At 52.7% G+C, this 27,047-nt stretch overlaps 1 protein-coding gene across 1 annotated transcript in view; it reads right to left on the bottom strand.

Moving 5' to 3' along the window:
• Positions 1–1,291: 1,291 nt before the first annotated feature.
• SLC2A1 (solute carrier family 2 member 1) overlaps positions 1,292–27,047 on the bottom strand; it is a 33,101-nt gene continuing 7,345 nt past the window's right edge. The window contains exons 2-10 of the mRNA XM_050799212.1: positions 18,701–18,796; positions 6,210–6,370; positions 5,790–6,030; positions 5,029–5,191; positions 4,749–4,936; positions 4,364–4,468; positions 4,086–4,187; positions 2,751–2,954; positions 1,292–2,377 (exon numbers count right to left, since the gene is read on the bottom strand). Of these exons, the coding sequence (XP_050655169.1) occupies positions 2,177–2,377; positions 2,751–2,954; positions 4,086–4,187; positions 4,364–4,468; positions 4,749–4,936; positions 5,029–5,191; positions 5,790–6,030; positions 6,210–6,370; positions 18,701–18,796 (1,461 nt within the window). The 3' untranslated portion in view covers positions 1,292–2,176. The remainder of the gene's footprint in view (positions 2,378–2,750; positions 2,955–4,085; positions 4,188–4,363; positions 4,469–4,748; positions 4,937–5,028; positions 5,192–5,789; positions 6,031–6,209; positions 6,371–18,700; positions 18,797–27,047) is intronic.

The raw sequence follows: 27,047 nt of genomic DNA on the forward strand, positions 1-27,047 counted from the left end.
CTTTTCAGACCGGGGTCTGGATCCCCGGGCCGGGGCGGTTCCGGGTTGCTGCCTGGCTCTGCCAACTTTCGGGGCCCTCGCGTACGGCCACCGGCGCGGGGCTCCCACCCATCCCCACCCCACCCCGTCTGTTTCCTTTCCGGTCCAGTGGGGACAGCCTCTGAGTGAGGAGCGTCGTAGGAGTAAGATACCCGAGTGGCAACCCTGACAGCCTAGGCCCCAGCCTCTCCTTCTCGCCCTGTCCCCAACCCTCTCCTGCATGGGGACCCGGATAACTCCTTTCCACAGAAGTCTTTTGGGAGCACGTGATAAGGCTTCTTTTCACCTGGCCTCAGCCCTTCATCAGTTAACCGCCCTGTCCTCAGGCTCAGGCAGGGCACATCCTTCTCAATCTGCTCTCCTTTGTGAGATGCAGATGGATGTTCTCATAGATTTTTATACCTAATGGTAATGCATATAGGTATTTCCATTTGCTAAGTACCAGTTTTCCTTTGTCAGCTGACCCTCTAGAGACAAATATCCTTGGTGTTTTATTTCCTAAAGTATCTTCTGAGTGCCTGCTGTGCATCAAGCACTGTACTGAATAGTGCTGAGGACCCACAGGAACCAAATCAGCATCTTCTCATGAAACTCAGACTAGTGGCAGAAAACTGGACTTGTGATGAAGGAACAGATGAAGTGCTCTGGAATTCAGGGGTGAAGGAGGAAGATGAGCTGTCTTTAGAGAGGAAACAGTAGCATATAGAGGAACCAGAGGGGGCAATTCCAAATGAAATGAACACCAGGCAGCTTGACAGCTCACTGGGCCCATACAAAGAACGTGGTTCATTTTGTGTGTAGGGGGGAGGGGTGCGGGAGGTGGGTGGAGTTAATGGAGTAGGGGTTGTATAGTACCATTGTTAAAAGCAGGGGTTTTAGCTTATTCACTGTACGACTTCAGGCACATAACCTCTTTGAGCCTGTCAAGTAAAGGTACAGTATTTACTTCACATTCAAAATAATGCATTTCAAGCCTGAGCATCACGGCACAAAACTGCTGTCTTTTTGAACACCAACTATCAAATATGTGATAGAAATGCCTTGAATGTCAAGATAAAGAATGTATATATTCTCTGGGTCACAGGGATCAAACAGATTTTTGAGCAATAGAGGACACTGATGAGAGGTGCGTGTAAGGGACTGGATCCTGAGTCAAAGTCTAAGCCGCTGAAGTGGTTGCAACCCCACTTACTTTTGTCTCACTCCCATCCAAACCTCCCTACCCTCAATCCACAAGCATTTCAAAACCATGTTTCTAAAAACCAGCCATTTATATCTGTTTAGGTAAGTAACAGGAGTGAGGTGGTGTATTTACAAGTTGGCTTGTCCAGATATACTATAACTTAGTGTCTGTATTTAATATTGACAACCAAAAAATATATATAAATATCTTGCATCTATACACAACAGGGCAGGAGTCTCCGTGTCTTCTTGAGCAGTGAGTTTGCAGGCTCCCACAGGCCCTCTTCTCATGGTGACAGTGTGGCCCTCAGTGCAAAGGAGACTAGAACCCGGCAGCCCAGACTGGCCCTTCCCCTCTCCTCCCTGCACTCCAGTGCTCCCAACTGATCTCAGGTAAGGAAAAATTAATTTGAGTGGTTGGGTAGGAAGAGATGGGAATGGGCAAATCCTAATGGAGCCTGACCCCTAGAGTGGGGAGATCCAGGCCAGCAGAAGGGGTGGCCATAGCCACCTCCTGGGATAGAAGCCTTGTAGTTCATAGTTCGATTAGTGTGTCCTTAGGACATAGGTCCGGCCCTACAGATTAGCTTGGTGAAGAAGGCAAGTGTCTGGACAGGGCATAGTCCCCACCCTCAGGCACTGAGCCATTCAGGGTGAAGCCTGGGATGTGGGTAGAGGAGACTCAGGCTGATATAAAAATAACAAAATCAGTAATAAAAAAATTATAAAACCTGTTGCTTGTCTGAATAGATTTGAGCAACAGTCTTGCTTTCGTTAAAATCCTGGAGCTGTTAAGTCCTGAATATTCTTCTGGACATCATTGCTGGCTGGAGAAAGGAGCCCCAGGCCCGGCTCGGCTGACATCTGTCAGTTTGGAAGTCTCATCCAGCTGCCTGTGCTCCTGAGAGATCCTTAGGGCTGCTGGGAGCAGGCCGGGCTGGTGGTCTGGGGCGCCTCACACTTGGGAATCAGCCCCCAGGGGATGGAACAGCTCCTCGGGTGTCTTGTCACTTTGGCTGGCTCCCCCCTGCCGGAAGCCGGAAGCAATCTCATCGAAGGTCCGGCCTTTAGTCTCGGGAACTTTGAAGTAGGTGAAGATGAAGAACAGAACCAGGAGCACAGTGAAGATGATGAAGACGTAGGGACCACATAGTTGCTGAAAGACATACAGACACGCTTGGTTGGAGTCATGACCCTACATCCTGACTGTAGGACTTTGGATAAGTCACTTTACCTTTGGGCCTTTGAGCTGAAAAAGGGAACATCCACCTCCCCAGGAAGGCTATCATAATTAAATGAGATCACACTTGCACCTAGCGTGTAATAGGCTCCAGGAGCACCACTCAAGGCTAAGGGGAGAACCCTGGAGTTGAGGTCAGCATTCTTGGTCATGTGACCTGGGCTTCCTACCCTCGATTTCCTCCTCAGCATGATTCCTAATGAGAATGCTGGGCCAGCACTTTGCACAGCACTGTGGGGTCATGCGTGCAGGCGAGAAATGGTGAGTATAGAGACAGTGGGGTTCTCACCTCCACATACTGGAAGCACATGCCCACAATGAAATTTGAGGTCCAGTTGGAGAAGCCTGCAACAGCAATGGCAGCTGGACGTGGACCCTGGCTGAAGAGTTCAGCCACGATGAACCATGGAATGGGGCCAGGACCCACTTCAAAGAAGGCCACAAAGCCAAAGATGGCTACGATGCTCAGATAGGACATCCAGGGTAGTTGCTCCTGTTGAGGATGACGAAGAAGGGGAAAAGTTAGACTGGGTTGTGATGGATCCTCAGGGGAAACAGAAGCTACAGAGGCAGCCCAGAGCAGAGCCATGCTAGAAGGCAGGAAGCCTGGGGCTGGTCCTGGATTTGTTGTGTATCCAGCGTTGGGCCTACGTTTCCTCATCTGAACAAAATGACTTAAGTCCTGCGGGTTGGTTCCAAGTGTGAGCCCACCCCCTGGGAGTGGTAATGTGGTATGCATGTGGAGGGTGCTAAGAGGCCCCGTGGTCCCCTGGCTGTGCCTGCAGTGCAGTCTGCCTGTGGCAGGATGCAGAAGAACATTCCTGGGGGTGGGGTGGATTCAGGTTCTAAGGTTTGTGTGGTGCCCAGCTCCGGATGGTACAGAGTAAGCACTAAGCATATGGTTCTCATATAACCATTCTCCTTGAGGCGGCCCTGGTGGAAAAGTTACGGTCTTTCCACTTGCTGTCTGTCCGGCCTTTCGGCAACCACCAAACTTTCCAAGCCCAGGTTGAGCTGTAAAATGATAGTCCTGGTGCTTTCCTTGCCCAGAGGCTGAATAAACGACTGCCTGTGTGTGAGTGCCAGGCACAGGGTTGGCATAGCGGTCACAGTCACAGGCTTGGGGCTGAGGTTGATTCTTGGCTTCATCCTTTATCTGACAAGTTACTAACCTCACTGGGAATTAGGCTTCCTCCCCCATAAAATGGGAAGAACTGAACTACACCTCTAGTCGTGTGAACTGAATGAGGCAAGACGTGGTTCTGCACCTCTGTGGGGAGGAGAGCAGTACTTCCCAGGGTTGCTGTGAAGATGAATTGAGGCTACAGATGAAGATTGGAAAGGGTTAATATTAGGCAAAGTAATTCCTTAAGGAGGTGAGAGTTTGGGGTCTGGGACCAGAGGTGCTGTGCTGAGAATCCATCAAGCAGGGAGGAGCAAGTTCAAGAGAGGATGTGTATGGTTTGGAAGGTGACAACTTCAGGAGCTAGAAGGTCGAACCCACAGCCAGGGAGAGCGCAGTCACCACCTGGCCTGCCAGCCTGGGGCTGAGACAGGCATTTTGGGATCTGAAGCCCAGGCGAACTCCCCCACATCCCTCACCCTCCAGAACCTGGCAACTCACCAGCAGTGCCAGCGCGATGGTCATGAGTACGGCACAACCTGCCATGCCAGCCAGGCCTATGAGATGCAGGGTCCGCCGGCCTGCTCGCTCCACCACAAACAGCTGTGGGCAGAGACAGTGTCAGTGCCACCCCTGCCTGGTGCCCCTCTGAACCCACCCACCCAGAGGCCTCGCCTCAACAGCCGGGAAAGTCACAGGACACTGCAAAGACCAGCAGGGAAGATGGCACCGCCTCCTCCCTGGGGCTTGGCTGGGGGAGCCAGTAAGCGAAGACTCACCGACACAACAGTGAAGGCCGTGTTGACGATGCCGGAGCCAATGGTGGCGTACACAGGCTGCTGCACCCCTGCCTTCTCAAAGATGCTCGTGGAGTAATAGAAGACCTGCCAGACAACAGAAACTGTTGGAGCCTACCTGGACATTGTGGCCCTTCCCTGCCTCTGTAGCAGTGCATGTGGAACCCAGGATGAGTAAAGAATGAAGGGGACAAATACTCAGGCAGAAGGACACTGCACTGCAGTGTCCTTACAGGCTTGGGTTCTAAAGGGAAGGTTCTCCTTTGGCAGAGGCGTATCTGTTATTTCAAGTTTGGGGCTTGTTCACCGTGCACACTTGACCAGAGGGCTTGGCTGGGGCACAGGAAGGGTGGGTGGGGGCACTCACAGCATTGATGCCCGACAGCTGCTGGGACAGCTGCAGCACCACAGCAATGAGGATGGGCTGGCGGTAGGCGGGGGAGCGGAACAGCTCCAGGATGGTGACCTTCTTCTCCCGCATCATCTGCCGACTCTCTTCCTTCATCTCCTGCAGGTCATGGGTCACGTCAGCCGTCCCGCGCAGCTTCTTCAGCACTGGAGGGACCGGAGGGAAGGTGGGGGTGGCTCAGAGTGGGAAGAAGGCCAGGGCTCAGGGAGTGGGGAGGAGGGCAGGGCCCGGCCCGTACCACTCTTGGCCCGGTTCTCCTCATTGCGGTTGATGAGCAGGAAGCGGGGGCTCTCGGGGCAGAAGGGCAGCACGATGCACTGCAGCAGGGCCGGGACGAAGATGATGCTCAGCAGCAGGGGCCACAGGTCCTCGTTGCCCATGATGGAGTCCAGGCCGAACACCTGGGGGAAGCAGGGGCTGTGAGCCTCTGCCCTGACCCCCCTTCCCACCCTGTCCTGCCAGAGTGGCCTTTCCTACTTTGTGTCAGCTGCTGCTTCACAGAAGAGCCCCAGTTCTAGAGGCTCTGCCACTAGCATGAGGCTCAACCTCTCTGAACCCTCAGTTTCCTCATCGGTCACATGGGGAAAGTAGGACCTACCCCACAGTGTTGCTGGGAGGACAAATGCCAAGGCCACAGATGTGTCCAGGACAGAGAACGGGGGCTGCTACTCTGCCACAGGAGGGTTTTGGGGACAGGGAAGGGGAAGCCTCCTGGAGAGAGGGTACACTGCACATAATGGCCTAAGGCATGCTGGGGGAAGGCGGGCCCTGTGGTTGGCGGCCTAGAGTGAGAAGAAAGGGATTGAGAAGAGTCAAGTCATCTTGCTCTCAACTAGGAGGCCATGGTGCTGTGTTCTCTGGACCTGTGTACCATAGCTGTCCTCTGCAGGGCTGTGGGGGCTGGGTGGAAGAGAAACTGCCCTGCGGGGCACAGATCTAAGAGCCACTGAAGCTGTGGGCAGGGGCTGTGCCGGGCAGGTAGATCCTGCCCTAGCTTACCTGGGCAATGAGGATGCCAACGACGATGCCCAGCTGGTGCAGGGTGCCCAGGGCCCCACGAAGGGCTGTGGGTGACACCTCACCCACATACATGGGCACGAAGCCTGTGGTCAGGCCGCAGTACACACCGATGATGAAGCGGCCCAGGATCAGCATCTCAAAGGACTTGCCCAGTTTCGAGAAGCCCATGAGCACGGCAGACACGAAGGCCAGCAGGTTCATCATCAGCATTGAATTCCGCCTGGGGGTGGGGTCACAGGTCAGGCCGGTGCCCACATTCCTTGGGCTCCCAGGGGCTGGGTCATAGGTAACACCCTAGAACAGACAGGGAAGTCTCCCCCACCTCCCACCCCATCTGGGACTCCCTGGGCAGGAGGGCATGGGCCCTCCAAGGGCAGTGCCAGGACCTCTCCTACTTACCGGCCAAAGCGGTTAACGAAAAGGCCCACAGAGAAGGAGCCAATCATGCCCCCCACGGAGAATATGGCCACAGAGAGGGACCAGAGTGTGGTGAGCGTGGTGGGCAGGATGCGCTCCCCATAGCGGTGGATCCATGTCTGGTTGTAGAACTCCTCAATCACCTGCAGGGGGAGATGCAGCCTGGGTGGGCAAGCCCCGGGCCAGGACCCAGTCTTCCTTTTCCTTTCCCCTTGCACCCCTCCCTAAGAGAGGGCCGGGGCCTGGCTCTGCCACAGATTCACTCCATGTTCTTGAGCTAAGTCCCTCTATTTCTGTGGGCCTCAGTTTCCCCAGGCAAGAAACAAGGGGTTGGAGTCCATCTGAGAGCCCCGCCAACTCTCCCGCTTCCCCTAACGTGTGGTTTCCAGTGCCCTGTGGTTTCACAGGCTCAGTGTGACTTGCTGGGATGACAGCAAGTGACCAATGGTGGAAGTTCAGGCATAGAACAGAGAGGTACAAGGCCAGGTGTGGTGGCTCACACCTGGAATCCCAGCGCTTTGGGAGATCAAGGCAAGCAGATCACGGGAGGTCAGGAATTTGAGATCTGCTTGACCAACATGGTGAAACCCTGTCTCTACTAAAAGTAAAAAAAAATTAGCTGGACGTGGTGGCGCAAGCATGTAATCCCAGCTATGCGGGAGGCTGAGGCAGGAGAATCGCTTGAACCCAGGACATGGAGGTTACAGTGAGCCAAGATTGCGCCACTGCACTCCAGCCTGGGTGACAGAGTGACACACTATGTCTCAAAAAAAAAAAAAAAGAAGTACAGAAGGAAAAGGGCCTTCCTACTTGCCCCTTTTATCCTCACCATGTCTCAAAGCCCCAAGGGCCCATCTCCTGCCACCGGGCCCTCTCCCCAACCCCTTGCTGGGGAGGAAGCAGGGCTTGACAGACGGGTTCCGCCATCCAGGAAGTACAGACTCCCTGACCGCACTGAGGGCCTGGTGTGACAAACTCACACATGTCACCCTTCAGATGTGCTTGAAAGACTCACACTGTGGCTTTCTGTTCCCCAGGCCTAGCTCCCTTGTGTCTGGCCTGCGAGCACCCCCTTGAAGGACCCACGCATGGCCTCCTCCCCTCTCCCAAGGGCCCAGCTAGGAGGTACGGGGAAAGGCTCCACACAAGGAAGCAGTTCCAGGAACTGGAAACGCCTGTCCTAGGACAGACCTGCCCACCAGCCCTGCCCCCACCCTGGCCAGCTCCCAGGGATGTGGTAGGCAGGCAGCACCGGTTCTGCCTGAGTACACTCACTACACTCTCAGTGCCACGGGACTGGCCAGACCCATCCAGCCACACGTATAGCAGAGTGCAGGCCTAGTTACCCAGAAACGGCTTCTTGTGCACGTATACCATCACACACACATAACCATGCTCACAGAATCTGAATATTCCTGCTTCAGCCAGTCACAAACTCACAGGCCCCTCATCCCCTACCACTTACAGCTCAAACTCAATTCCATTTGAACCCAACCCATCCCAACACCCCTCCATGTGTGTGCATGCCGCAAGTTCATACACACACAGCGGTATGCAGCCTCCATCACTGCTGTTGGTCCTCCCTATCCCTTCCAACCCACCGAGGTCTAGCAAAAGAGGAAGGTGTGGGCGGGCACACTTGCCAAACGGGGGCCTGCAGTCCCAGAAATGCCCACTGAATATGCTGGGCCTGCCTCCTGGTGCCTTCCTTCCCATTGCTGTGGGTCCTCAGCCTCTAGTCATCTCTTTGCCTGCCCTGTCACAACCTGTCCCAAGTCTGGAGGCATCTGATGGAGGCCAGGCTCCAACGGGCGAGGACAGTTGGTAGGGGAGAGGCAAGCCCTAAGGATCTGCCTGTCCATTCCAAGGATGCCAGGCAGGGCAGTGAACAGAAACCTGAACTCTGAATCTGGACACAACTAAATTCAGGTACTAGCTCCACCCCTTATTTCCAGTGTGACCATGAGCAAGTTATTTCATCTCTGAGTTTCCATGGCCCCATTTCTAAAGTGCAGACATTAGCAGTAGCTGCTTCACAGTGCTGCAGGGAATCAGTGACACAGCGCTCTCCAGTGCTTGGTGTCATCATCCCTAAAATCACCCCACTGCACACTGGTGGCCTGAAGGCTGTGCAGACCACTAACAGAGTCTCCCCAAGCCTTCAACTCGTAACTCAAATTCGGGGCTCTTGCCTGGTATCAATCCAATCTCCCTACCTACCACACCTTTGCGCTATATACCATTTCCCACTCCTCTACACCTTTGAGATGCTACCACTCCTGCCTGGAAGGTACCCCTGGCCTTACTGCTGAAACCTTTCGAGATGCAGGTTTCCCTGACTCCAGGAGTTTGTCTTCCCTGAGGAAGACACTTGATTCACACCTGGTCTGTCCCAGAGCCAATGCCAGGGATACCTGGTGAGTAAATGGAGGAATTGATGAACTAAAGATGTTTGGCTCTCCTCTTAGAACCCCTTGATTCCGTTGGGGGCAGAGAGAAGGTAGATTTTGAGAAAAAAACAGAGCAACAAAACACAAAGTGTTCTTCTATGGACGAAACTAACCCCAGAGGAGGACTGGTTGGGAACGGTAATGCCCTGTTTATCAGGCTCCACCAAGAACAGGCTGTTCTGGATGAGGGTGGATATGGGAACTGTCCAGATAAATGGCGCTTCCCTTTTGAGGGTCCAACCTTTCCTGACCCATTATGGGGTGAAAATTTGAAAAGATTTCACTTTGCTCTCCTGAGCAACCAGACCTACAAGCAGGGCTGCAGGGCAATGGTGTCTGCCCTTGGGGCTCTCTGCAGGGGCAAAGAGAGGTGTTTGCGCCTGTGCAGACTGGCTCCTGATGGCTAAATTTCTGCAGTCCATAGTTCTAAGGTATTCCCCCACTCCTCCGTGGTTCAGAGGCTTGTCTTGTACAACTCTACACACCCCTTTTGAAATTTGCCAAGAAGTCAGCAAATGGAATTTGTTTGAATTGTATACAAAGAAAGAGTAAATAGGTGCTAAGTAAGGCCTGAAACTACCTAAATAAGCTTGAAGATCTGTCGAGATGTTGGGGCAACTAATAAGAGAGGTGTATAAGTGAGGTGTGACCAGAGCTCCACCCTGAGTTACGTCTCCTGTCTGTGGTCACACAGTCAGAGGGACCCAACCTCGTCCAGGGCTGGCTCCTGGACGCTGCCTAGCTGCTCTGTTACTCAGACCACTTTATGGGGTGGAGGAAGGGTGAGCAGCCAGCTCTCTGCATGTTAACCTTGGCCTAGACTCATCCTCTCCAGCCCACAGCAGCACTTCCTGGCCAAGCTGAGGCTGGGGAGTGGGTTTCTGCCTCTTGGTGCCTGAGATTTCCGGGAAGAAGCCACGCCTGGTTTTCCACTCCTACTGCTGGTTCCGGTGCTCTGTGCCCTCTCCTCCCTGGGGATTCATATGGGGTTCCATGCTGACTCTTGGCCCAGGAAAGGCGGGAATGCTGGAGAATGAGAAGAACCCTACATAGGGAAAAGCTCTGGACACATCCTCCCTAGAAGTGTCTGGGTGCACCTCAGGAAAGAAGACTCAACTTATGCCCTGACAGGATCCCACAGGCCCAATCCCGTGGGCTCCCAGCAGCCTCCGCAGCCCTGGGTCATGTGTGAGGTGAGACCTGGCACGTGCCTGTTCTGAACGCTCCCACCTCACATGCCCATCCCAAGCTTAGGAGTTAGACACTTGATGCTGCCACCACCCCACATCCACCAATCACCAGGTCCTCTCGATTCTGCCTCCGAGTCTGTCCTACTTCTCTACCCAGGCAGCCTGCCCTGGGTCTCATCTGGATTCTGCTCCTGACTCTTCCTATCCACCAAAGTCAGACCTCATTTCCCAAAGCGAACCACCCCTCAGAATGCAGTCGGTGTCCCGCACACCAAATGTGCCAGGCTCGGCCATTCACCCGCTTCTCTGCTCCCTTCCCAGCCCGGTCTCTTCACCCAGCCGTGGGGTCTGGGTGGCGGCAAGCGTGTTGAGGAGGGAGGAGCGGTTCTGGTCAGTTCCCAGGGGGACTGCCATGGCATCGGCCAGCCGAGAGCTGAGGGGCTACTAAAGATCTCTGTCCAGGTGCCTCACTGAGCCTAGAGGACACCCACCATGGAGACCACCCTAGAGAAGCAGGTTGACTGTGGGCAGCTGAGATCCTTTGGACCAGATGGCTTCTGGTACACGAAGCTATTCCTCACCCAGTGGCTTTCCTGGGGTGAGGGGGAGGCCTGCACAAGCCTAAGGACACCCTGGGAATCCCCATACCACCTCCTGCCAGTCTAGGCAACTGTGGGTGAGACCACATGTCCGCCTGTCTACCAAGGAACTTCTCACTTCCCGTTTGTAGAGCGGCATGAGGCGGCGGACACTGCCTGGCACATGGGTAAGCTGTTACTGTTGTCACTGTTGCTCTCTCAAGAAGAGAAGTCACCACCTTCAGAGGAGCCTTAGGGACAAGGTTTTCCATTTTGAAATTGCCAGAAATCATTACCTTAAGAATGTAAGAGGAAGGAGGAACCTGAAGGAACTAGGGGCCTGCTCGGGGAGTAAAGCTAGTCTCCAGGCCCTGCTCAGCTGCTCCTGGCAGAGGAACCCAGCAGGTCTGTAGCCCCAGAGGGCAGAGGTACCAGGGCCAGACTCCAGCTTCGGGGAAGGAAGAGCTTTATAGACTTCAGGGTAAGAGGCTGCCCACCTTACAGGTGGTGAGTTCCCTGTAAATAGGGAACATACGGCCGGGCGCGGTGGCTCACGCCTGTAATCCCAGCACTTTGGGAGGCCGAGGCGGGCGGATCACAAGGTCAGGAGATCGAGACCACGGTGAAACCCCGTCTCTACTAAAAATACAAAAAATTAGCCGGGCGCGGTTGTGGGCACCTGTAGTCCCAGCTACTCGGGAGGCTGAGGCAGGAGAATGGCGTGAACCCGGGAGGTGGAGCTTGCAGTGAGCCGAGATCGCGCCACTGCACTCCAGCCTGGGCTGGGCGACAGAGCGAGACTCCGTCTCAAAAAAAAAAAAAAAAAAAAAAAAAAAAATAGGGAACATGCAAGTCAAAGTGCTCCAGAGCCGAACTGGCAAACATTTTATGTAAAAGGCTAGCTAGAATCCATTAGGCAGGGTCTGTGAGCCACATTCTTTTTTTCTCAACCTTGTAAAAATGTAAAAACCATTGTTAGCTCACAGGGTAGACAAAAACAGGCTGCTGGCTGGATGTGGCCCTCCTGCCAACCCTTGATCTAGGATTCTGGACCACTGCCGGGAGGGGTATGTGTTTTGGAACCTCTGGCTGGTCTCACCATCCTTCCTGCTAGACATTCCTCTACCCCAGGAGGACTAGGTCGGCTAGGTCATCCCCAGCAGGGATCCCTGGGCCAGGTTGAAGCTCCATCTCAACCCTCCCTGTGCTCTACTGGATGCTATTGTGGGGAAAAAGGGGCTAACTGCCAGCCAAGCTTTCAGCGCCAGTTACAAGGAGGAAAGGGCCAGCTTCTCCGGCTTAGCCTCTCAGCCTGGCCTTCACCCCTGTTCCCTGCCTGCCCGTCTTCCAGCTGGGGCTGGCCCGGCACCGCCCCTCCTCCAAGCTCTCAGCCCAGGGCCTTCATCTCCACAGCAACTCTCAGCCACACCCCAGGGTCAGCTGGGAGATTGGAGCCAGATGTTCCAGGTGGGGCTGGACAGATAACCCTCCCCACTGGGTCCCCTGGGGCCTCATTTTGGTGCCTGGGGGAAGAGGCCCAGGTTGGGGCTACAGCTGAGCCCCAACCCGCCTGCAGAGGGCTGGACCACCCAGGCTGCTTGCCTGGAAGGGCGCGGACATGGCTAGCCTCCAAACCAAGGCCAGGCCTGCCGGCAGACAGAAGAATCACCCCACCGCGGCAGCCGTACCCGAAGCCCTTCTAAGCTCTTGCAATAAAGTGACTCCTCTACCCCAACTATGACTCACGAGGCACACGCGGTGACTCCCTCATACGACACCTCACATCTTTGCTCGGGCCTAATCACCTTTCAGGGCATGCACAGATACTCCTCTGGAAAGCCTTCCTCCTAAGAACCACCCCTCCCTCTCCACTGCAACTGGTTCTCAAACAGAGGCGGCTTTGGCACCCCATGGGACATCTGCCAATGCCCAGAGACATTTTTGGTTGTCACACTGGCTACTGGCATCCAGAGGGTGGAAGCCAAGGATGCTGATAAACATCCTCCAACGCACGGGACATGCCTCTGCAACACCAGCAGAAACATCACAGTGCCAGGTTGAAAAACCCGGCTCTAAGGGCGAAGCACCCTCTTCCTCTCCCTTCCCTGCTTCCACTGTGCTTGTTCACATTTCCATCATTGCCTTTAGACGGCTAACTGTAAGGTACCGTGTGCTCCCTCTGTAGTAAACCTCAGCATGGAGATGGTCTGATGCATCCGTGTCGCTGGTGCCCAGCACGGCGCCGGAGGTGGAGAGTTGACACTAAATGACCAGCAAGCCACGAATCTAACTGAAGGGCTTGAGGGGTGATGTGATATGACAGGATGTGATGGTGTAAGAGATTGTGCAACTGTGTGTGGGAAACTTGAGACGCTGGTACATGACTGAGCTTGACTCAGCTCCGAAGTGAGAGCACACACGGCCAGCTGGGTGGCAGTTGTAGGTGAGTGAAAGGGTGTTTAGGTAGCCATCTGGGACTGTGCCCATCTTCCACAATGGTCAAGGGCACAGACTAGGGCCAGACTCCCTGGAGTTACATCATAGCCTTGCCACTTATTAGCTGTGTGTCCTTGCTTTCATTGCTTAACATCTCTGTGACCTAGTTTCTTATAAAGCAGGGAAAATTATGGTGTCTGCCTAATGGGGCTATTTTGAGGAACAACTGAATTACTATTTCTAGAGTATGTATAACAACGCCTGGATTGTATAATAATCTGAAACAATGTATAACAAGCCTTAAGTAAGCAGTAAGGGTTTATGGTAGTGGTGATGGATGAAGGGGAGAGGGGACCAGAGCTCTTTGGACATAGGAGAGAGAAGGAGAGGCTGCCTGGAGCACGAAGCCCAGCTCAGCCTGACGGGACACAGGGCTTGGGTTGGGAGGCGGGTGTTGCCTCCAGCTCTTTCACTCACCAAGCTGGGTCATCTTGGGCAGACCTCACCTCCTCTGCAGACCAGGTTCCTCCTTTGTCAAACAAGGAGTGTTGTTTGTCAAACAATGAGGTCTTTTCTGGCCCAAACTCTCTGGATTCTGAGGATGCCTTATTCTTAGACATGCCTGACACGGTCCCTTGGGCCAGGACTTCATGGTTTCTCAGTGCTGTTAGTCTACTGGCACTCAGTTATTTCTACTGGCAGCTCAGTCATTTGGGGAGGGGAAAGGCAGTGCTCAGATGAGCCCAGTATGATGGTCAGGATTCCCTGTTCATTTAGCTGCTCCCCCTGTGGCTGGGCTCACCTCTTCCACCTCTGTCCTCCTCCTCCAGGAGGGGATGCATGGCAGGAATTTCCTGTCATCACTCACAGCAGGGCAGGGCCAGTGCGCAGAGCTGGGGAAGCGTGAGGCCTGGAGCCCACCTCTAGCTTAGCCCTTCACTCTCCAGATACCTCATCTGGCTTCAGTTCCCTCATTTAGAAGAGGGGAAGATAATGTCAGCTCCGCCTGCCTTGTAGAGTTGCTGTGAGGCGGTAATTTATGGGGAGGTGCTTTGTAAACATGTAAGCAAGTAGAATTAATTAACCACTTCCAGGGGGAAGCCCTTTGGGGCCTGTTTTATGGAAGAGAACAAGCTTCTGGCATCCTCACCATTTGTGGGGCAAAGTCTCTTTTCAAGAGTAGGCAAACCATGGCCAACCCAATGCTGTTTCCTAAGAGAGGTTCTTCTAAACAGACAAGGGAAGTTGGTGTGCCCAGTGCAGGCAGTTAGCGATTCCTCATCAGCAGAACATTTCACATCCCTGCACCTCTGCAGAAGCCACTCCCACTGCCCAGACACCTGCCCTTCCTGCCCTATGGGGTCAACTCACACTTCAAGGTCAAGCATGCCTGCCAAGTCCTCCGTGAAGCCCCTTTTTTAAATCTCCCCTGTCTCCCCAGCCCCAGCATTACTTGCCCCCCGTTTGCTCTCACAGCACCTTGAAGCCCTCTGTTAGTGACACTCTGGCTTTCTCCAAGGGGTCTCTCCCACTGCTGTGGAGACAGGGCCTGGCTCGGACTGTGTCTCAGGCAGCTCCCTGAGGGCCAGCATATGCCTGCTGTGTTCACAGCTATACTTCTCCCTCCTCACTGTCTAGGACAGCATCTGGCACAGCGTGGATGCTCAGGAAGTCCTGGCTGAATGAAAGAGTTGACTGGATGGAATCTGTGCCGCCCTAGGGCAGGCCTTCAGCCCTACCCGGGCACAGGAGTCGCTCTGCCCTGTTACTACATGTGGGCTCTGAGCCTCACTTTCATTTCTTCCTCTTGGGTCCTTCTATCCTCTCTTCACATGTTACATGTGTCACTTCTAATCTGTCTCCGGGTTGCAAAAACTGCAGCCAGCCTTGTGAGAAGTGTTGTAAAGTGCAAAAGTCAACAGACCGAGCGCCTGGGTGCTTGCCCAGGAAACACCGCTAGATTTCAGTGTTCTCGGTTCTGGCCACTCACATCTCCAGTTTTGGTCTGCTGGGGCTGGTTCCCGAAGTGACCTTTGGACAGGTGCCCATACATGGTCCTGTGAATGCAGTTTACAGCCTCACCTGGGCCCTCTGAGCTGCTGACCAGCCCTGTGATGCCCTGGTCAGAGGTTCTGCCCATAGTCCATGACAGTTATAACCTCTCGCTTATTTCTGATTAGACGGGAGGCCTCAGGGATCACAGAAGTCCATCTCAGATTTGTCTACATCTTTGGAAGTCTCTCAGTCCCTGGCTGGGCATGGTGGCTCACACCTGTAATCTCAGCACTTTGGGAGGCCAAGGCAGGTGGATCACCTGAGGTCAGGAGTTTGAGACAGCCTCACCAACCTGGTGAAACCCCATCTCTACTAAAAACACAAAAATTAGCTGAGCATGGTGGTACGCACCTGTACCAGTAGCCCAGCTACTCAGGAGGCTGAGGCAGGAGAATCACTTGAATCCAGGAAGCGGAGGTTGCAGTGAGCCAAGATCATGCCACTGCACTCCAGTCTGGGCAACAGAGCAAGACTCCATCTCAAAAAAAAAAACGGTATCTCAGTCCCTCCTGGCCAAAGGCAGCCCCTCCCTTCTGCTCCGACACCACCTCCCTCCTGCAAGACCTCCGCCCTCACTTCCTTATCTTCACGCTCTCCTCTGCTGATTCCTTCCAACATGTTTTAAAATGACCTTCATTAAAATACATACATACATGCATACATACATACATACATAAATTCCTAGCCATACCATAATTCCAAACCTCCTCAACTCTTTTCTCCATTTCCCACCAACTCTTTTGGAAGGGCTGTCTCCACCCTTTCTCATCTGCCTCTCACTCTTCACCCAATCGTAGTGAGGCTTCTACCCGTGCTGTGTCACCCAGTCAGCCCAAATGGCCACAAGGCCACCATCGCCTCTTCTGCATTCAGCAATGTGGAGAGGCTTGCCCAGTTCAACCCCTGGGGCACCTGATGGCATTCCTCCACTCCGTTCATCCACTCACTATCCACCAGTGTCTATTACTATGACAGGCACCGTTCTAGGCACTGAGGACACAGCCGTGGACAAACCAGACAAATACCCTGGCCCTTCGACAGCTTACATTCTCCCTCTGTGTTGGGAGGGTATCCTCTCCTGGTTTTAGAGATACCAGCTCTTGTTCTTCTACTTAGGGTCCTTTTCTAGCAATGGGTTGTTCTCTGGGGCCTTAATCTTTTTACTTTTAATTTTTATTGATTTAATTATAAAATTGAGATGAGGTCTTGATGTGTTGCTCAGGCTGGTCTTGAACTCCTGGGCTCAAGTGATCCACCCACCTCAGCCTCCCAAAGTGCTGGGATTACAGTGTGAGCTACCACGCCTGCCTTACTCTTCATTTCTCTTTTTATTCCACAGTCTCCCTAGAAGATCTTCCTCCGCTGTGTGGATACCAGTGACTAACTCTCAACTTTTCTCCAGCCTGGGTCTAAGAAACAGACCCACACATGCAGGTGCCTCCTGCACATCTCCAGCTGTGTCACCCACGTCTCCATTCCTGCACATCCCATGGCCACCTCTCAGCTCCTGGCACACCTGCTCCTTCTTCAAACCACACATCACCAGATACCTAGAAACCATTTTTAAACCCTTCTCTGTTGCCCTCGCACGGAATTGATGACCAAATCCTGTCCATTCTTCCTCTGAGGGTTTGCTTTTATGTCACTAGTGCAACGGCAACTTTCATGGTTTCCCGTCTCTAGTCTCACATTCTTAGGTCTACCCCTCCATACCAGACGCCTGAGTCATTTCCGTACAATGCAAGTCTGATCACGTCTGCCCTGGGCAGTGGGTTCCTATTGTCTTCATCCTGAAGTCCATGCTCCCTAGCTGCCCCTCCCCACCCCCACCGCCCCTTCTGACTGTGCCATGCCATACTTACAGGGCCCTTTGTGGTCTGGCTCTTGCCTACCTTGTTGACCTCCCCAACCTTCCCCCTCCTCCTGTTCACTCTAGTGACACACTAAACTACTCATGCTTTACTCATGCCAGGCTTTCTCTCTTCTGGGCATTTACTTTGCAGGCCCCCTGCTCACCCCAACCCTGTTCTGTTTCTGGAAAACACCTTCTCTGTCCTGACCTTAGAGTCCTAGTTCTGTCATTAACTCACTATGAGATCACAGTCAAGACATCACTCGGTCCAGTACTGTCAACCTTGGCTGCACAGGTGAATTGGTGGAGAAGCTTTTAATTGAATGCCCAAACAGCATCCCAGACCAATTAAATCAGAATCTGGGGGTGTCCTGGAAACCCTAGTGTGCAGCGAAGTGGAGAGCTCAGCCTCCCTCTGTTTCCTCCCAGCCTGTCTTACAGACTTTCCATTTGTAAGGATTCCCAAAGGGAGCCAGTTCTGAAGCACACACTTCGGCAAGAGCTGTCAAGAGCACTTAGCAAATGCAGGGCTTGGGGCTGGTCCAAACATGGGCCCACGGTCGCCATGCCCGGCAAACTTGGAAAAGTCCCGTCACCTCCGCGGCAGCTGAGCATGACTCAGCAGGCCAAGCCTTCCTGGTGACTTGCTCCTTGGCATCGGGCATGGCCCATAGCCCATAGTGCCTATTTGGAAAAGAGCCCAGCTAACTCCAGACACTACCTGGTTCCCCCAAACAGGCCCCTGATCTTTGGGAGTCACCACACTCACTTTCTAGCCGCATCCGTCTAGACAAGAAATGTGGTCCTGACGTGAGTGAGGACTGCCCACTCATTTGGTCCTCTCTGAGAAGGTACAGATTTTTAAACTGGCAAGGCAGCTGGTTAGGAAGACCGCCTGCGGCCATGGAAATAAAGAGCTTGGCTTCTGACTCCAACATTCAGTAGCTTTGTGACCTTGGGCCTGTCGGTCATTTCATCTGCCTGGACCTCAGTTTTCTGGGTCTATAAAATGGAAATCACCACCCAATCTCATAAACACAAGCAAAATGCCTGGTACAGAGGAAGGGCTCAGTTAGTTTCCTTTCCTGTCCCTACCCCCTACCCCCTTTTCCTCTTCTCTCCTCCTTAATGCAAGTAGGCTGGGCTGGAGGAGATGATCTAGGTCCCTTCCCATCCTGACATTCAAGTAAACAAGTGAGGACAGATCTAGGATGCACGGTAGGGAGGAGGAAGCCAGCACAGACCTTCACCCCCTGCGGCTCCCCAGGGCAAGACGCCATTTCTGCTTTGACTGGCACAGGGCCTTCAGGGAGAGGACGCAGTTTCAACCTACAATTGGATGCCTTAAAAGGAAGTGCACTGCCTGTGGATGGGTATGAGTGCAGGCTCAAGGACCACCTGGCAGGCAGGTGTTGGATACCAGCTGTCTCTGACTAGCTGGGTGATACTGGGCAGGTTTCCTCTCCCTGGCCATTTCCCACACCTGCAGGCTGGGAGTGGTGCCTGTTGCCTACAGTGCTGCAGTGAGCATCAAGTGAGACAAGCCCAGGAAAACCCTCTGCAGCCCCAGAATGCCATGGAAATGCAGCATTGTTGTATTGAGCTTTGCTCTGAGTTTATTATATCATCCAACATATTATTATACGACTGAGTTGGGTGGAGGGTTGGTCAAGAGGCCCTATAAAAGACCCCAGGATTCTGTGGGACCTGAGATTCTAGAATTCTGCCGCCCTAAGATTCCAAAGCAAGAGACGAGTCTCTGACATTGTCAGGGCCAGAAAATTGGCTGGAGAGGCAGATAGTGCGTTGATGTAAATGACTCTAATTCAGGTGGTGGTGTGAGACCATGGGCATGTGTGATGTGCAACAGAGCAGGCTCGTGTCCATAAGCCAATGATGGCATAGTACTCACCTTCTGGGGCGCATTGATGACTCCAGTGTTGTAGCCAAACTGCAGGGAGCCAAGCACTGCTCCTCCCACGGCCAGCATGAGGCGACCCGTCAACTTCTGCAGAGAAACAAACCACACTGTTATAGGCGTGTCTGGGCCCAGGTTACTACAGGGCAGGGCCTGGACTGGCAGGTTCCTGTGTTCAGGTATCTTGCCTGACTCCTGGCACCACACCAGTCTTTCTCCCAGGAAACTTGGCCTATTCCCGACCTCAGGTGCCCAAACCAGCCTAGCTGACTTCAAGACACTGGGCTGGCCGACCATTTCCTGGGGAGAGAGGGGAAGTATGGTCTTCTCTCTCTGTAGCCAGGTCTCAGAGAGGCAGAGGCTTCGGATTCGTGGGGGTCTCATTTCCCTGGTGAAGCCATGCCTGGGGTCTGGTGGTTCTAGACTCTCTAACTGGGAGGCCCAGGAACCAACCCTCCTATGTGAGGGGGCCCAAATTACTTGGTAGGAGTAGCACAGATATAGGAGAAACAACCTGGATTTGGAGCTGAAGGCGCTGGCTTCTGATTCCAGCCCATCGGCCTGTTTGCTCTGTGAATTCCAGCTAAGTCCCCCTTGCACCACTTCTCCCCTGTCCTCCACTTCTCCCCTGTCTTCCATTGGATGGTCAGCAAAATGGCAACAGCTTCGTTTGTCACATTGGAGATGTGATCCCACCTTGCCCTGACCTTCCTGCTGTTCACAGGGCAGGAAACTGAGCCCTGAGAGGGTGAGGCAAGTTCCAGATCACTCAGGAGTCTGCAGCAGAGAGCTCAGGGCTCCGGACTCCCTACCCAGTGCTCCTGACGGCAACAATCCCCAAACCATAAGACTCCCAAGGTTATTTGGACATAGATGACATGCTAGGCAGGAATGCACTTTGGAAAAGTGCACAAGGTGAGTAAGAGTGTTGGGCCAAGGTGTTTCCAGTGGGCAAAGGGCTAGGAGAGAAAAAGGGCAGTTTGCTTCTATCCACTGGAAGCCGAGGACATGAGGCAGCAGGAAGGGCAGAGGCCAGCAGGTGAAGAGCCCTGCTTAGCCACAGGTGACTGAGAGGCCAGTGGGATGTCCGCCTTGCTGGAGAAAAGTACTCTTTTCAGCTATAAAAATGAGGAAATCAGGAAATGTGACATTAGGCAGGCCTTTAACTGATTGTGGGAGAACAGGGCTGCGGGAGGCACACCAAAGAAATGACTGGCATTCGCTACGCACACCACACCAGACTGGGCACTGGAAGTGAGTGGAGCTGGCCACGGCCTGCCTGTGGGTTTCTGGGCCTCGGTTTCCACAGAACCCAGAAGCACCCTTTACTTCAAGATCATCACAGATAGCCCTGGGCGTAGCTGTTATCAGGCATATTCCCAGTATGGTCTTTTCATTCTCTGGAAGCTGTCAGTCAGGGCAACGATTGCAAAAGCCAAGGCTCTCACATCAGAGGCTGCGAAAGAGGAAGAAGACTTTGGCCCAGGAGGAGCGTACAGCTCAGAGCCCCCTCTGTGTGTGCGTTGTGTCCTTCCTTCCCATTAGTCTGACCCCTTAGCCTGCCTCGGGACATTTATTCCACATGCTGGGGCTTCCCTCATACCACAGGGACTCCATTCTCTCTAAGTTCTCTGCATTGCCCAACTGGAAAGACAGCCCCTCCCCCAGTATGTCCTGGCACTGCCCCGAGTCTCCCTCTCTCAAGTCTCTGGGGAGCCTTCAGGCCCAGAGCTGTTGTTCTGAGTGGGTAGTGAGCAGCTGACAAACTTCTGGGGGATCCCAGTGACACACCAGGTCAAGTCTAACTCATAGGGTGGACACTGGGATTAAATCAGAGGCTGTGGCAAGGCACTAAGCATCACCAGGAGGGTTCACTAAACAGCGACTGCTAGGCCCACCACGTGCTGGGCTTTCTGCCTGCGGAATTACCTTCATTTGGCTTATGGGATGCAAAGTATATACTGTATTTTTCTGGAACACATTAGAATAGATTAAAAACAAGCAATGCAGCGACATCAATCTATGATTTCAGAAAACGTGGCGTGGCATAGTTATATAATGGAATACATAACCTGGGGGTTCGAGGCCGCAGTGAGCTGTGATCACCCCATGGCACTTCAGCTTGGGTGACAGAGTGAGACCCTGTCCCAAAAAACAAAAGCAAAACCAAAAACAGAGCAGTGTGTATATTGTATGCTCCCTTTTGTGTTTTAAAAAAAAATTGGCTGGGGGCAGAAGGAGAATATACACATCTATTTAAAAGAATGCACAAGAGGCTGGGCGCGGTGGCTCACACCTGTAATCCCAGCTTGAGGCCAGGAGTTCGAGACCAGCCTGGCCAACATGGCAAAACCCTGTCTCTACTAAAAATACAAAAATTAGCCGGGCATGGTGGTGCGTGCCTGTAGTCCCAACTACTTGGGAGGCTGAGGGACACGAATCACTTTGTCTGGGAGATGAAGTGAGCTAAGATGGCGCCACTGCACTGCACTCCAGCCTGGGCGACAGAGCAGACTCTGTCTAAAAAAAAAAAAAAAAAAAAGAATGTACAAGAAAGGTGACATTCTAACCTGGGGGGCCTGGGTGACTGGGGACAGGGTGAAAGGGAGATTTCATTTTATAGCCTTTGGCACTTTTTTGAATTCTGAATGGTGTGAATGGAATCACCTATTCAAAATAATTTTTACAAGCCCTATGATTTCATATTACTTAGAACAAAGCAATTTAAATAAAAACATAATTTAAATAAAAACATTTTTTGTTTAAATAAAAACAAAAAAATTTAAATAAAAACATGTTGGCAGAGCATGAGTGAATGACACTGGCCATGTGAGGCAAGTGCTATTATCACAGGCCCTGTTTTACTGGGGTCTGCATCTGATGTTCCAGGGGTCTGGAGCCTCTGAAGTCATCCCTGGGGCCCCACTGAGCAGCTGCTCGATTTTAGCCTCTGGCAATGGGGGCTGCTGGGGTCCAAGGACATACCCCTCTGCTGGACCTTGTCATCGGCAGGTCGAGGTCAAACTCCACTTTAGAAAACCTGCCTACCCACGCCCTGGATCACATCCACATCCACCCAGGCAGCTGCGGCACTAGGACTCACTAAAATACCAGTGACCTATGCTCCAGGTCTCATGCTAAGTGAGGCTGGGGCCCCGGATGAAACTGGACCCAGTCCTGACACCAAGGAAGGGGTTTCCAGTCCAGTGGGGTGGGGGCAGTGGGGAGGCAGATGAAGATGAGTGGCTAGTGTGGTCTTGGCTTCAACAGGAGGCTGGTATGAGGCACTGTGAGAACCCTGGAGGGAAAGATTTCCAGTTTTGCCCAGGTACAAAAAAAGATGAGCTCCCAGGAGGTGACACTGGAGCTGGGCCGTGAAGGACACACAGAGAGTCTGCCAAGTGGGAAAGCAGTGGCAAGGCTACATTCCAGGTGGACAGAACAGTATGTGCAGGGGGAAGAAATGGGGACCGATCGGTCAGATTAAGAAACAGGGTGCTCAGTGTGGCTCAGTGCTAGGTGTAGGGGGAGGGACATGGCCCCTGCTCCTCAGTAGGCACACGATGACACTGCAACCAATCTCAGATTCATGCTCCCCTTCTGCTGCGCCCACCATAGCCGGCTTGATCACTGCTGGGCTTGGAAGCTGACCCACGTTTAAATGCAGCAAGCTGCCTCCTTTCACCTTGGAGTGGGATACAAGGTAGCCCTGCTTTGGGCCTTGGTTTCCTCACCTAGAAAATGGAGATGAAAGTTCCTTCCTTAAGGCGTTGCTGTTAAGTTTTCTATCAGTATCCATTACGAAGCCTGGCAGAATTCCCTCCACAAGTATTTGCTGGAGCAAGGAAGAAGAGCAAGCTACCCTTGACCGGGCAACCTCAGCACCATCTGCCCCCACCAGCCAGTGGCTGGAACTGGAACATGGTAACGAAGTCCATTCACTCAACGTGTATTTATTCTGGTGTCTGTCAAGCTGATGAACAGTTGGTGATGACTTAGAGAAGGGTACTAGCCCCAGACAGCTTGTGATTTTCTTGTGGGAGCCTTTTTTACTGGTGGGGAGCAATCTACAGCCCAGAATCTGGGATCCCCAGCAGCCCATCATCACTCCCTGGGGATAAGACTACTTTCTAGAACATTCCATTCTCTTCCAGGCCTCTGCTCTTGCTATGTCCTCTACAGTCTCTAGCTTATTACCCATCTGTCACTCAGTTTGGGAACTCCTTAAGAACAGAACCAGGGGCAGGACGCAGTGACTCACGCCTGTAATCCCAGCACTTTGGGAGGCCAACATGGGCGGATCACTTGAGCTCAAGAGTTCAAGACGACGAGCCTGGGCAACATGGTGAAACCAGGTCTCCACTAAAATTACAACAACAACAACAAAATAGCCGGATATGGTGGCACACATCTGTATCCAGCCACTCAGGAGGCTGAGGTAGGAGGATCACCTGAGCCTGGGAGGCAGAAGTTGCAGTGAGTCATGCCACCTTACTCTAGCCTCGGCAACAGAGTGAGAAAAAAAAGAATGGAACCTGGGTCATACCGTGTCTGCAGCCAGAGTGGCCAGAGGAGGGAACAGCACATACAAATTGCAAAACAAAGAAACCTGCCACTTTTCAATTTAGCTTTTAGGCAAAGCTGGCTCTGTGTGTATCTGTTGTGCCAGACCAGTTCATCCTCAGCCATTATCAAACCCCTGGAGAGTGCTGGACTATCAGAGCTCTGAGAGGTGAAAACAGCATCCCCCAAAACCCTCCACTCCAAACCCACAGGGCTGTTGAGGAAAGACCTCTGAAGTCAGGCAGACCGAGTTCAAATCCTGACTCTCCTAACAGAGTCATGACCTCTCAGCTTGGCCAGCGCCTGGGCCCAGGGTCCAGCACAGAGAAGGATTTCTCATGTCCCCACCCCTCACCCTCCCTATCCCACTGCTGGGGGTCTCACGACCCACAAGAGACCTCCCTCTCCCAGGAAGCCGTGGATGGGGTGTTAAGATTCAGGACCTCTCCCCCAACACTCAGATGCCAGATGGCCCTGGCCACACTGTATAACTTGCAAAAACCGTGGCTTTTTTTTTTTTTTGAGATGGCGTCTCACTCTGTCGCCCAGGCTGGGGTGCAATGGTGTGATCTCAGCTCACTGCAAGCTCCGCCTCCCGGGTTTACGCCATTCTCCTGCCTTAGCCTCCCGAGTAGCTGGGACTACAGGCAACTGCCACCATGCCCGGCTAATTTTTTGTATTTTTAGTAGAGACGGTGTTTCACTGTGCTAGCCAGGATGGTCTCGATCTCCTGACCTCGTGATCCGCCCGCCTCAGCCTCCCAAAGTGCTGGGATTACAGGCGTGAGCCACCGCGCCCGGCCAAACCGTGGCCTTTTGACCCATGTCAGTGTGTCGGCATAGCGCTCCAGCCCCCGGGTTGGCCTGCGGCAGGTTCTCAATCTATATTGGCAGAGGGAGGGCACATGGCTACTGCCGCTCAGAGGCAGGGTATTCCTGGCAAGAGGAGGGTCCCAGGGCCAACAGAATGCAGACGTTGCTCCATCTTGTCCTCTTCCTACAGCATCCCACGTGGGTTCCCGAGGTGCAGGGAAGCAGGGGACGCAGGGCTTTCCAACTGCTTAGTACACAGCACAAAGGTGGGCGGGAGGGGTTTACGTAATCCATGACAGCTCCCTTTAACTTGTTTTGTTGTGTTTCTTACTCATTTAAACAAATTTTGGGGCATTAAAAGAAAGAACCTCAAGGCTGGACGCGGTGGCTCACACCTGTAATCCCAGCACTCTGGTAGGCCGAGGCAGGCGGATTGGTTAAGGCCAGGAGTTCGAGACCAGTCTGGCCAACACAGCAAAAACCCTATCTCTACTAAAAATACAAAAACGGGCCGGCACAGTGGCTCACGCCTGCAGTTCCAGCACTTTGGGAGGCCAAGGCATGCAGATCACGAGGTCAGGAGATGGAGACCATCCTGGCTAACACGGTGAAACCCCGTTTCTACTAAAAATACAAAAAAAAAAAAAAAATTAGCCCGGCGTGGTGGCACACACCTGTAGTCCCAGCTACTCAGGAGGCTGAGGCAGAAGAATGGTGTGAACCCAGGAGGCAGAGCTTGCAGTGAGCTGAGATCGTGTCACTGCACTCTAGCCTGGGTGGCAGAGCAAGACTCCGTCTCAAAAAAAAAAATACAAAAATTAGTGGGGCGTGGTGGCACATGCCTATAATCCCAGCTACTTGGGAGGCTGAGGCACGAGAATATAATCACTTTAACCTGAAAGGCAGAGGTTGTAGTGAACAGATATCGCACCACTGCATTCCAGTCTGGGCGACAGAGCAAGACACTCTCAAAAAAAAGAAAAAAAGACAGCCTGGGCTGCAGTAAGAAAGAACGAAGCTCAAGAAATTGCAGACTGCTGTAACATTGGCACATGACAGGAGGCGCCTGAGGTCAGAGGGCAGGTGCCCAGCCTAGCATACAAACAAAAGCCAGGGTTGGGACTAGAGTTGTTTGGTTTCCTAGCCTGGCATTTTACCCTCTGACCAGTTCCATCCTGCCAAGTCTTTTAAAAAAGAAGAGTGATGGACTAACAGCCCGAAGCCTGACCTTAAGGTGACCTCAAGCATTAAGTGCTCCTGAAGCCACTTCCTTTAAGCCTTCCAGTGATGTCAAGACCCTTGCATGACTGAACCTCCCGACACCCCTGGTGGCCCTCGAGGCAGAAGGCACTCGCCAGTCTTGAAAGTACAACTGAGAGGAGGGAGCTGGTGCATTTATCAGCAGCACCAGCGAGCTGAGGCACCCTGCCAGGGGCTGCTCATACATTCTGATTTAACCACCATGAACAAGCTTTTGGGGAGAGATTGCTCCCTTTTCACGGATGAGAAATGAGAGGGAGGGAAAAGCGCAGAACCAGGGCGCTCTAGGCTTCAGGGAAGCTTCCAACTGGGGGTCTCTGATGCCAAATTCTGCGCCTTGCCTGCTCAGGTCCTCCCCTTGTTTCCGGGTACTGGTCTCTGAAGGAAACAAGGTTTCTACCTGGTGCTTTCTATGTAGGTCAAATTCCATAACAGCAGCTCTCTGAGCCTTGCCCACTCTGAGCCGAGACAGCACGGGCACAAGCTCAGAAAACTTTGGGCCACTTTGCTGCATTTGCTGTAAGCCAAAGTTGGCAAACTATGGCAGCTAAGAATGAGTTTTACATTTTTAAGTGGCTGGAGAGAAAAAAAAGACAACCACTAATATTTTGTGATACGTAAGAATTATAATAAATTCACATTTCAGTGACCATGAATAAAATTTTATTGGAACCACAGCCACACTCATTTGTCTACGGCTGCTTTTGTACTGCAACAGCAAAGCTGAGCGGCAGGCTGAGAACTGCATGTCCCACAAAGCTGACAATATTTACGCTATATGTGGCCCTTTAGAAAAAAGTTGATTGTCCTCTGATTTAAGCCCCAAGTCCCCTGAGCTGCCCAGCATTCTCAAAGCCTTCCAGGCAAAACCACATCCTCCCTAAATAACCGAAAAGGTATGCATCCTATAATGGAATGTTAAATGTAAACGATTGGCTTCTTGGCCGTGTGCGGGCGTGGGGTCAGGATCTGGACCCTGGGGAAACTGACATCCCTGAGAAGATACACATTTGGTGGTTAGATGGGCAATAATTCAAGTAAGAGAACACTAATTTGGTAAGACTGGGCACATGCAAAGTTCACTGTCACTCTCAGCAGACACGTTTAACTCCCAGCTCCTCCACTTGTGTGACCTTAAAAACATCCTTTCCTGGCTGGGCACAGTGGCTCACGCCTGTAATCCCAGCACTTTGGGAGGCCGAGGAGGGCGGATCACCTGAGGTCAGGAATTCAAGACCAGCCTGACCAACATGGTGAAACCCTGTCTCTACTAAAAACACGAAAAATTAGCCGGGCATGGGGGTGCACGCCTGTAGTCCCAGCTACTCAGGAGGCTGAGGCAGGAGAATCACTTGAACCCAGGAGGCGGAGGCTGCAGTGAACCAAGATGGCGCCATTGCACTCCAGCTTGGGCAACAAGAGTGAAACGCCGTCTCAAAAAAAAAAAAAAAAAAAAGTCTTTTCCTCTAAGCTTCAGTTAGTTCTCCATAAGAGAGGATTTTCTATGAATAAATGATAGTGCCAAGGAAAGATTATGCCCGAATACATGCTCCCAACACTCTTCTAGTCAATGGAAATTCAGTGATAAAACTATACTAAATCCCTGCCTATGGAACTTGATAGTTTAGTTGAAGGCTGGGGAAGAAAATAAATACATGTAATACATCAGGTGGTGAGTGGTATGAAGAAAGTGACGGGGGTGCTA

Source organism: Macaca thibetana, chromosome 1, assembly GCF_024542745.1.
Source record: "Macaca thibetana thibetana isolate TM-01 chromosome 1, ASM2454274v1, whole genome shotgun sequence".
NCBI lineage: Eukaryota > Metazoa > Chordata > Mammalia > Primates > Cercopithecidae > Macaca > Macaca thibetana.